The following is an 11,975-nucleotide window of genomic DNA, read 5'->3' on the forward strand; positions in this document are numbered from 1 at the left end:
GAGACACTCCAAACAATTTTCAATGCCCTTTTTTGTTTTTTGGGGTTTTATTTAGGGCACCGAGAAACAAATTATACAATTGCCCCCTGACTGGGGGACACTAAAACCCGGCAATAAAACAAATTAAACTTTAAAACATATAAAATCTAATTAAAATTTGGTTTGCCGGGAGTGATGATGCACTCCAATTCCTCTGGCGCCTACCTTTCGCGGAAGGCCGTGAGCATACCGGTGGACACCGCGTGCTCCATCTCCAGGGACACCCTGGCTCGGATGTAAGCAAGGAAGAGAGGCAGGCAGACGGGCTGAACGACCCCCTCAACCGCCCGCTGCCTGGACCGGCTGATGGCCACCTTGGCCATGCCCAAGAGCAGTTCTACAAAGAGGCCTTCCGACCTGCCCGCTCCCCTCCGCACAGGGTGCCCAAAGATCAGGAGCGTGGGACTGAAGTGTAACCAGAATATGAGGAGCAGCCCTTTCAAATATTGGAAGAGGAGCTGCAACCTCGCACACTCAGTGAAAACGTGGAACACGCAACAGGTCTACATCTCTTTTCGTTGCAAAACATAAACGATTAGTTCAAGTGCCCCCTGAATAAAGGGGGGGGGGGGGGAAACACTCCAAACACTTTTCAATGTCTTTTTTTGTTTTTTGGGAGTTTTTTTTGGTCGATATTCCTCTCTTTTTCTTGGGCAGAGGTTTAAATTAAGAGCTGGGATTAAAAAACTCAACATTCAAAACTGAATTAATTAAATAAAATACATTGAGATGGCAGAGGAAGTGATGTGTTACTGCTGCAACATGTGGGTGCTGGTGGACACCATTGAGGTCCACTACGACCACATCTGCAGTAACTGTTGGCTGCTCCGTGTTGATGAGCTGGAGTCCGAGCTTCAAACACTGCAACACATCAGGGAGGGGGAGAGTTACCTGGATGCTGTGTTCCAGGAGGCAGTCACATCCCTTAGGTTAAATAATTCAATTTTGGTCCGTGGTCAGGGACAGGAAGTTGTGACTACGAGCAATGCAGGTATGGGGACCCAGGAAGTAGTGATGGAGGAGCTTCAACGTTTGCTCTTGCCTAACAGGTATGAGACTCTTACTCCCTGTGTGTACGGGAGCAGGGACTGCAGGGAAGATGAGCAAACTGACCACAGCAGCGTGGTACAGGGGGCCATTCAAGTGGGGTGAGTAAAAAGAAATGTTGTAGTGGTAGGGGACAGAATAGTTAGGAGGATACCTCAAACAACATCACTAAAAAAAACATTATCTAGTCATTATCACACTGCTATCCACTACAATGCATAAATTTGAAGCCACAGCCTACATACAAACGGTGTCTTAACCTACAGGTCTCTGTGCTATTTACCCTAATTATAAGATGCAGGTAAAGTCCAACGCCCACTATATACCCGATAAAGGCAAGAATATTAAACACAAATTCAGCTTTGAGAAATTTTGAGGAGACGCGGGTGAAGAGGTTTAGCAACATTCAACTTTGGCACATTTACAAAATAAATATTGTATTTTTGAGCGGAGCGGCTCGAGTAGGCGGGGTGTTACGGAGCAGCGCTGCAAGCACCCAGCTCTTCTGCACACACATACACACTCACACAGATTGTGAAAGGGGGCTTATTGCAAAACATTACAACCACTGAAAGCAGAAAACATCCCTCATTTAACTTATCTTTGCTTGCATTTTTTTGTGTGTGTGTCAGAAGTGAGAGAGAAAAAAAACACAAAGCAGAAGAAACAACCTTTTATTTTGCCGAGATAGTGAGCCCCGAATGTTGTGTTGCCTGCCCGGAGCCAGGGTTAAGGACATCTCCTCTGGGCTGGAAAGGAGCTTGGACGGGGAGGGGGAAGATCCAGTTGTTGTGGTCCACATAGGTACCAATGACATAAGTAGAACAAGGAAAGAGGTTCTTCTGAGGGAGTGCTAAATTAAAAAGCAGAACTACAAAGGTAATAACCTCTGGATTACTACCTGAACCACGAGCAAATTTGCATAGGGTAAATAAGATCAGAGATGAACGGGTGGCTCGAAGACTGGTGTGGGAGAAATGGGTTTTGATTCCTGGTGAACTGGCACCAGTACTGGATAGGTGGGAGCTGTTCCATTGGGATGGGCTTCACTGAACCGTGCTGGGACTAGTGTGTTGGTGACGCGAATAACTAGAGCTGCAGAGAGATCTTTAAACTAAATAGTGGGGAGCGGGCGGGGGGGGGTGGGGTGGCAAATTCAGCTGAGTGGAAATTTAAAAAGTCAAAGAGCAGGGAGAAGGCAATTGAGCAAGGGGAAATGATAATCAGAGTGTGACAGGAAGGGACAGAATGTATAATAATAAATGTATCAGAAAGTGGGGTCAAAGCAGGGAAAAAGGGTAAAAAGACAAAATTAAAAGTTCTTTATCTGAATGCATGCAGCATTCGTAACAAGATAGATGAGTTGACGGCACAAATAGATATAAATGGGTATGATCGGATAGCCATTACAGAGATGTGGTTGCAAGGTGACCAAGGTTGGGAACTGAATATTCAGGGGTATTTGACAATTCGTAAGGATAGACAGAAAGGAAAAGGAGGTGGGGTAGCTCAGGTAATAAAGGATGAGATCAGCGCAGTCGTGAGAAATTATATTGGCTCAGAAAATCAAGATGTAGAATCAGTTTGGGTGGAGATAAGAAATAATAAGTCACTGGTGGGCGTAGTCTATAGGCCCCCTAACAGTAGCTACACTGCTGTAAGAAAGGTACGGCAATAATCATGGGCGATTTTAATCTTCATATTGATTGCACAAACAGCATGTTGTGGAACCAACCAGGGAGCAGGCTCTCTTAGATCTGGCACTGTGTAATGAGACAGGATTAATAAATGATCTCATAGTAAAGGATCCTCTAGGAATGAGTGACTATAGCATGGTTGAATTTCAAATTCAGTTCGAGGATGAGAAAGTTGGGTCTCAAACCAGTGTCTGATCTTAAATAAAGGCAATTAAAAAGGTATGAAGGCAGAGTTGACTTAAGTGGACTGGGAAAATAGATTAAAGTGTAAGACAGTTGTTGAGCAGTGGCAGTCATTTAAGGAGATATCCATAACTCAACAAAAATATATTCCAGTGAGAAGGAAAGACTTTAAAAGGGAAAACCATCCGTGGCTAACTAAGGAAGTAAAGCATGGTATCAAATTGAAAACAATGGCATACAAATTTGCCAAGATCAGTGGGAGGCCAGAGGATTGGGAAATTTTTTTAAAAAATAGCAAAGGTTGACTAAAAAAATAATAGAGAGAAGATGGATTATGAGAGTAAACTGGCAAGAAATATAAAAACAGATAGTAAGAGCTTCTACAGGTATATAAAAAAGAAGAGTAGCTTAAGTAAACATTGGTCCTTTAGAGGATGAGACTGGGGAATTAATAATGGGGTGCAGGGATGGAGGTGCCGGTGGAGTGGAGCCGGGGCCAGGGCCACTGCGGAGGAGAAAGAGGCCAGGGCCGGGGAGCGCGTGGCCCACGGGACCGGCAGCAGCGGGTACAGGAGGCCGAGCGAGGAGGTGGCGTAGGCCTGGGACGGGGAGCACATGGCCCAGGGGACCGGCAGCAGCGGGTATAGGGGGCCGAGCGAGGATGTGGCGTAGGCCTGGGACGGGGAGCACATGGCCCAGGGGACTGGCAGCAGCGGGTATAGGGGGCCGAGTGAGAAGGTGGCGTAGGCCTGGGCCGGGGAGCGCGTGGCCCAGGGGACCGGCAGCAGCGGGTACAGGAGGCCGAGCGAGAAGGTGGCGTAGGCCTGGGACGGGGAGCACATGGCCCAGGGGACCGGCAGCAGCAGGTACAGGAGGCCGAGCGAGAAGGTGGCGTAGGCCTGGGCCGGGGAGCGCGTGGCCCACGGGACCGGCAGCAGCGGGTACAGGAGGCCGAGCGAGAAGGTGGCGTAGGCCTGGGACGGGGAGCACATGGCCCAGGGGACCGGCAGCAGCAGGTACAGGAGGCCGAGCGAGAAGGTGGCGTAGGCCTGGGACGGGGAGCACATGGCCCAGGGGACCGGCAGCAGCGGGTACAGGAGGCCGAGCGAGAAGGTGGCGTAGGCCTGGGACGGGGAGCACATGGCCCAGGGGACTGGCAGCAGCAGGTACAGGAGGCCGAGCGAGAAGGTGGCGTAGGCCTGGGCCGGGGAGCGCGTGGCCCACGGGACCGGCAGCAGCGGGTACAGGAGGCCGAGCGAGAAGGTGGCGTAGGCCTGGGCCGGGGAGCGCGTGGCCTATGGGATCGGCAGCAGCGGGTATAAGGGGCCGAGCGAGGAGGTGGCGTAGGCCTGGGCCGGGGAGCACATGGCCCAGGGGACCAGCAGCAGCGGGTACAGGAGGCCGAGCGAGGAGGTGGCGTAGGCCAGGGCCGGGGAGCACATGGTCCAGGGGACTGGCAGCAGCGGGTATAGGGGGCCGAGCGAGGAGGTGGCGTAGGCCTGGGATGGGGAGCACATGGCCCAGGGGACTGGCAGCAGCGGGTACAGGAGGCTGAGCGAGAAGGTGGCGTAGGCCTGGGCCGGGGAGCGCGTGGCCCACGGGACTGGCAGCAGCGGGTATAAGGGGCCGAGCGAGGAGGTGGCGTAGGCCTGGGCCGGGGAGCGCGTGGCCCAGGGGACTGGCAGCAGCGGGTACAGGAGGCCCAGCGAGGAGGTGGCGTAGGCCTGGGCTGACGAGGAGCTCAGGGCCGCGGCTGTCTGGGGGCACGGCACCTCCGAGGCCATGACTGCCCCGTGCAGCAGAAGGAGCAGCAGCAGGTTGAAGATGATGTGGACATAAAGGAAGATTATGATCAACCAAATTCATTTTCTAGAAGACAAATAGTTTCAAACTGGGACAGATACAAATTAGAAGAGAAAGAACTAAATGATGGTGGAGAATCTTTGCGAGGTGCAGATTTCAATGTGCTGCTAAGTTCTGCAGGTGATTCATTTGCACAGTTCTGCTTTGCGGAGGAGAAGAAGTGGGAAGTAGAGGTTTCTTCTAGTAAACAGATATCACCGTTGTTTGTGGACTGTCAGTTCCTGGCTCAGTCGCTTCAGAAACTCCCCTTTTACCTGAGACTGAATGTGGAAGCTGAGTTGGTACAGATAACTCCTGAAGAACTACTCCAAATGAGACTTGTTATGTCCGCAATTACCATCGAATAACTCCACAAGGCCTTGTACTATGAATAAGAGCTGTGTGACTTCAGTCCATTTAATACGACTGTAAGTGTGGGGCAGCATGGCTGACCACCTTTTATATGCCCCTTCACACCTGGGCAGGTAACCCCTGGGGCCTCCAACAGCAGCGCCCTCAGGTGGTACATGGTACATAGATACATAGTGAATACAAAGAGTTTGCATGCATGACATCATTCCCCCCAACGTCTTTGATGCGAGTTGATTACAGGTTAAGGCGATCCAGAACCCTGCGCTCCCTGGTTACCGTCTGAGTGTCGCTTCTGGCCTGGGTGAGTTGGTTGGGCAACTGCTGTCTTGCAGCGCGACTGGTTGGGCTGGACTGTTGGGGATGGTGGGATCATCCTCGTGGTTGACAGCGAGGTCTGTTGTTGATTGGGCGCGTGTCGGTAGGTCGCTGAAGATGAGATCCTCTTCCGGTGGTTCCTGGTTATCTGTGAATCGTAATTTGGTTTGGTCCAAATGTTTTCTGCAGATTTGACCGTTAAGCAGTTTGACAACAAACATTCTGTTCCCCTCCTTGGCTAATACAGTGCCAGCAACCCATTTGGGGCCCTGACCGTAATTCAACACAAACATAGGGTCATTTACAGTGATGCCGCATGATACAGCCGCGCAATCATGGTATGTGTTTTGCTGATAACGCCTGGTTTCCACCTGTTCAATGAGGTCAGGGTATACTGGTTTTGAGTGCTTGTTTCATTAGTAATTCTATAGGGAGAACCCCGGTTAGTGAGTGGGGTCGTGTCCTGTAGCTGAGCAGTACCCGGGACAGGCAGGTTTGTAAGGAGCCTTCTGTGACACGTTTCAAGCTCTGCTTTATGGTTTGGACTGCCCGCTCCGCTTGACCATTGGATGCGGGCTTGATCAGGGCACATCTGACATGCTTGATGCCATTCTGGGTCATGAATTCATTGAATTCCGAGCTGGTGAAACATGGACCATTGTTGCTGACAAGTATGTCGGGTAATCCATGGGTGGCAAACATGGTCCTGAGGCTTTCAATGGTTGCTGCAGACGTGCTGGATGCCATTATTACACATTCAATCCATTTGGAGTAGGCGCCCACAACAACCAGGAACATCTTTCCCAGAAAGGGGCCAGCATAATTCACATGGATCCTGGACCATGGTTTTGAGGGCCAGGACCAGAGACTAAGTGAAGCCTCCCTGGGAGCATTGCTCAGTTGTGAGCATGTGTTACACCGGTGCACGCACGACTCCAGATCTGAGTCAATGCCAGGCCACCAGACGTGGGACCTGGCGATAGCCTTCATCATGACTATGTCTGGGTGGGTGCTGTGTAGGTCACATATGAAGGTTTCCCTGCCTTTCTTTGGCAAGATAACGCGGTTGCCCCATCTGAATGGATCGACATTTTGTCTTTACGATGGTGGAACAGCTTGATCTCATCTTGCATGTCTCGAGGGACCACTGACCAGCTCCCATTGAGGATGCAACTTTTTACAAGGGATAGCAGAGGATCCTGGCTGGTCCAGGTCTTAATTTGGCGGGCCGTTACGGGTGACTCTTCGGTATCAAAGGTATCCATGGCCAGTAGCAGGTCTGCGGGCTGCGCCGTTTCCACCCCGGTGGTGGGCAACGATAGTCGGCTGAGAGCATCGGCACAGTTTTCAGTGCCTGGCCTGTGGCGGGTCACATAGTCGTAGGCAGACAGTGTTAGTGCCTATCTTTGGATTCGAGACGAAGCATTGGTGTTTATGCCTTTGCTTTCCGAAAACAGTGAGATTAGGGACTTGTGGTCCGTCCCTAACTCGAACCCGAGTCCTAACATGCTGTAGCCTCTTTCGACCTTTGATAGGCTTCTGGACGCATATGCAACCGGTTGGAGCTTGCCCACTGCATTGGCTTGCTGCAAAACACACCCGACACTGTATTACGACGCATCACATGCTAAAACTAGACATTTACATGGGTCATATAATACCAGCAACTTATTCGAACACAGCAGGTTTCTGACCTTCTCAATGGTGGCCTCTTGATTTTTACCCCCAGCCCAGTCGTCTCCCTTGCGTAACAGCTTGTGCAACTGTTCCAGCAAGGTGCTCAACCCTGGAAGAAAGTTACTGAAATAGTTGAGGAGTCCCAGGAATGAGCGCAGCTCCGTTATATTTCGTGGTATGGGTGCATTCTTGATGGCCTCTGCCTTGGAGTCCGTGGGTCTGATGCTGTCTGCCGCAATCTTCCTCCCCAGGAATTCAACTTCTGGCACCAGGAAGACACATTTGGATCGTTTCAACCGGAGTCCAACTCTGTTTAGTTGACTTAAAACTTCTTCCAGGTTGTGCAGGTGTTCGGAGGTGTCGCGGCCAGTGATGAGGATGTCGTCCTGAAATACGACGGTGCAAGGAACCGATTTCAACAGGCTCTCCGTGTTTCTTTAGAATATGGCTGCAGCCGAGCGAATCCCGAATGGACACCTGTGGTACACAAACAGTTCTTTGTACATGTTAATGCATGTTCATTTTTTCGACGACTCAACCAGCTCCTGGGTTTTGTAAGCGGAGGTTAGATCCAGCTTGGTTAACGCATTTCCCCCTGCTAATGTCACGAACAGGTCATCGGCTTTGGGTAGCGGGTACTGGTCCTGTAACGAGACTCGGTTGATCGATACTTTGTAGTCGCCGCAGATTTTGACCGTGCCATCGCTCTTTAGTACTGGAACAATCAGGCTGGCCCACTTGTTGAACTCGACTGGCGATATGATTCCCTCGCGTTGAAGTCTGTCCAATTCGATCTCCACTTTCTCCCCCATCATGTAGTGGACCACTCGAGCCTTGTGATGAACAGGCCATGCCTCGGGGACCAAGTGGATCTGTACTTTTACGCCTGTGAAGTTGCCGATGCCTGGTTCAAATAAAGATGGGAACTTGCTCATCACTTGAGCACAGGAAGCATTGTCCACTGACAATAATACTTTGAATCTTCCCAGTTTCACCGAATCTTCCCCATCCAGCATCTGCGAAGCAGCGTTGGCCCATCACCTGGTACAATCCACAGTGGCAGCTCGTGTGCCTGTCTATCATAGGATACTTTTACATTCGCACTGCCAATAACTGGTATCAGTTCCTTGGTGTAAGTGCGCAGCTTTTTCTGAATCATGCTCAGCTTGGGTCTTTGTGTTTTGTTGTTGCCCCACAGTGTTTCAAATGCTTTCTGGCTCATAATTGACTGACTCGCCCCCATGTCCAGCTCCATGGAAACAGGAACTCCATTTAATTTGACTTTTATCATCATGGGAGGACTTTTTGTGGAGAAGGTGTGCACCCCGCACACTGCTCCCTCGGGCTGAGTTGCCTCTCTAGCTTGTCCTTTGTGATCTACGCTGGATCGGGACTCTTCTGCCGACTCCACTGCCACGTTGTGAGTCACAGTATGTTTGCACATTCGCTGGAGGTGGCCCCTTGTTTTGCAGCTTTTGCACGCATAGTCTTTAAATTGACATTGATGCACCCCATGATTACCCCCGCAGCACCAGCATTGTGTTAATGATTTTGCATTTACACCCTTGGCGGCCTAGCAGCAGCAGGCATGTAGGCTCTGCTCGATACAGTTCTTATTAGTTCAACAGTTCTGCCCGCAATTGGCATTATTTTACGTACAGTACTTGCTTGTGCGCTCCAATTCTGGTAACATAGAAACATGGAAAATAGGTGCAGGAGTAGGCCATTTGGCCCTTTGAGCCTACACCACCATTCAATAAGATCATGGCTGATCATTCAACTCAGTACCCCTTTCCTGCTTTCTCTCCATACCCCTTGATTCCCTTAGCCGTAAGGGCCATATCTAACTCCCTCTTGAATATATCCAATGAACTGGCATCAACAACTCTCTGCGCTAGGGAATTCCACAGGTTAACAACTCTCTGAGTGAAGAAGTTTCTCCTCATCTCAGTCCAAAATGGCCTACCCCTTATCCTAAGACTGTGTCCCCTGGTTCTGGACTTCCCTAACATCGGGAACATTCTTCTCGCATCTAACCTGTCCAGTCCCTTATATGTTTCTATGAGATCACCTCTCATCCTTCTAAACTCCAGTGTATAAAGTCCCAGTTGATCCAGTCTCTCCTCATATGTCAGTCCCGCCATCCTGGGAATCAGTCTGGTGAACCTTCACTGCACTCCCTCAATAGCAAGAATGTCCTTCCTCAGATTAGGAGACCAAAACTGAACACAATATTCCAGGTGAGGCCTCACCAATGCCCTGTACAACTGCAGTTAGACCTCCCTGTTCCTATACTCAAATCCCCTAGCTATAAAGGCCAACATACCATTTGCCTTCTTCACTGCCTGCTGGACCTGCATGCCAACTTTCAATGACTGCTAAACCATGACACCCAGGTCTCATTGCACCTCCCCCTTTCCTAATCTGCCGCCATTCAGATAATATTCTGCCTTCGTGTTTTTGCCCCCAAAATGGATAATCTCACATTTATCCACATTATACTGCATCTGCCATGCAGTTGCCCACTCATCCAACATGTCCAAGTCACCCTGCAGTCTCTTAGCATTCTCCTCACAGCTCACACCGCCACCCAGTTTAGTGTCATGTGCAAACTTGGAGATATTACACTCAATTCCTTCATCTGAATCATTAATGTATATTGTAAAGAGCTGGGTTCCCAGCACTGAGCCCTGCGGCACTCCACTAGTCACTGCCTGCCATTCTGAAAAGGACCCATTTGTCCTGACTCTCTGCTTCCTGTCTGCCAACCAGTTCTCTATCCACGTCAGTACATTACCCCCAATACCATGTGCTTTGATTTTGCACACCAATCTCTTGTGTGGGACCTTGTCAAAAGCCTTTTGAAAGTCCAAATACACCACATCCACTGGTTCTCCCTTGTCCACTCTACTAGTTACATCCTCAAAAAATTCCAGAAGATTTGTCAAGCATGATTTCCCTTTCATAAATCTGACTTGGACCGATCCTGTCACTGCTTTCCAAATGCGCTGCTATTCCATCTTTAATAATTGATTTCAACATTTTCCCCACTACTGATGTCAGGCTAACCGGTCTATAATTATCCCTTTTCTCTCTCCCTCCTTTTTTAAACAATGGTGTTACATTAGCTACCCTCCAGTCCATAGGAACTGATCCAGAGTCGATAGACTGTTGGAAAATGATCACCAATGCATCCATTATTTCCATGGCCACTTCCTTAATACTCTAGGATGCAGACGATCAGGCCCCGGGGATTTATCGGCCTTCAATCCCATCAATTTCCCTAACACAATTTCCCGCTTTATAAGGATATCCTTCAGTTCCTCCTTCTCACTAGACCCTCGGTCCCCTAGTATTTCTGGAAGGTTATTTGTGTCTTCCTTCGTGATAACAGAACCAAAGTATTTGTTTAACTGGTCCACCATTTCTTTGTTCCCCATTATGAATTCACCTGAAGCTGACTGCGTAAAACTTTGTGATCTGTAACTCGTCGCCAGTTGTGCAATTACCATCGAATAACTCCATGAGGCCTTGTACTGTGAGTAAGAGCTGTGTGACTTCAGTCCATTTAATATGACTGTAAAGTGAGGGGCAGAATGGCTGACCGCCTTTTATATGCCCCTGCACACCTTGGTAGGTAATTCCTGGGGCTTCCAACAGCAGCGCCCACAGGTGGTACATCATACATAGTTACATAGTGAATACAAAGAGTTTGCATACATGACAAGACTGAAGAGTATGCATGGTGGCCTGAGCAAATTTGGTCAATTTAGAGCACAAACAACAGCTCCCACACCACCTGTGGTCACCATCCCAATCAACTCTGTGCCTGAGGATCCAGGCAAAGATACTTTCAACCTCATGCTGAACACTGTAACACAAGAACCTGAGAGTGTTCCTCCTGCATCTCAGCAACCAGCAGACAAGCTTGACGAGGAGCTGGATTTTTTACTTCAATTAGAAACACCCGTCAGCAAAAGTAATTATATTTTCTTTAAGGGAACTCAGGATGTAGAGGTTCTCGGTGATCCTGTAACAGTTAATACTTCAACTGACTCTTTTGGTGTAGAAGTGATGGACAATACTAATTCACAACCAGCAGAAACAGCTAAGAAGCTTGACCCCGAGAAGGAACCAGAAGACTGGTTACGTAGCATGATAATCATAATGCAAGTATATGAATGAAGACTAAAAATACAATGACTGTCAATACAATATTGGCATTGTAGAATAATGTGCTATCATAAATCATTTCCAGAATAAACAGACATAATCTTGTAAAAAATATATTTTTTTAAACGGAAATGGCAGAGACTTTGAACAAATATTTTGTATCGGTCTTCACGGTGGAAGACACTAAAACATCCCAATAATAGATAATCAAGGGGCTAAAGGGAGGGGGTGATTTAAAACAATCACTATCACTAAAGAAAAAGTACTTGGTAAAATAATAGAACTAAAGGTGAACAAGTCCCCTGGAATTGATGGCCTGCATCCTAGGGTCTTAAAAGAAGTGACTGCATAAATAGTGGATGCATTGGTTGCAATCTACCAAAATTCCCTGGAGAGGTGCCAGCGGATTGGAAAACTGCAAATGTAATGCCCCTATTTGAAAAAGGAGGGAGACAGAAAGCAGGAAACTATAGACCAGTTAGCCTAACATCTTTATTTGGGAAAATGCTGGAATCCATTATTAAGGAAGCAGCAGTAGCAGGAAATGTCAAAAATCATAATGCAGTAAAGCAGAGTCAGCATGGTTTTATAAAAGGGAAATCATGTTTGACAAATTTGCTAGAGTTCTTT

General features: G+C 48.6%; 1 protein-coding gene across 1 annotated transcript; it reads left to right on the forward strand.

Moving 5' to 3' along the window:
* Positions 1–4,756: 4,756 nt before the first annotated feature.
* LOC139228777 (cell death regulator Aven-like) lies at positions 4,757–11,357 on the forward strand (the record flags this gene model as incomplete). The annotated part of the gene is made up of 2 exons (XM_070860146.1): positions 4,757–5,154; positions 10,910–11,357. Coding segments are annotated over 2 exons (846 nt in total), but the record flags the coding sequence as incomplete, so codon positions are not given.
* Positions 11,358–11,975: the final 618 nt, after the last annotated feature.

The sequence above is a fragment of the Pristiophorus japonicus genome, chromosome 2, assembly GCF_044704955.1.
Source record: "Pristiophorus japonicus isolate sPriJap1 chromosome 2, sPriJap1.hap1, whole genome shotgun sequence".
Lineage (NCBI taxonomy): Eukaryota > Metazoa > Chordata > Chondrichthyes > Pristiophoridae > Pristiophorus > Pristiophorus japonicus.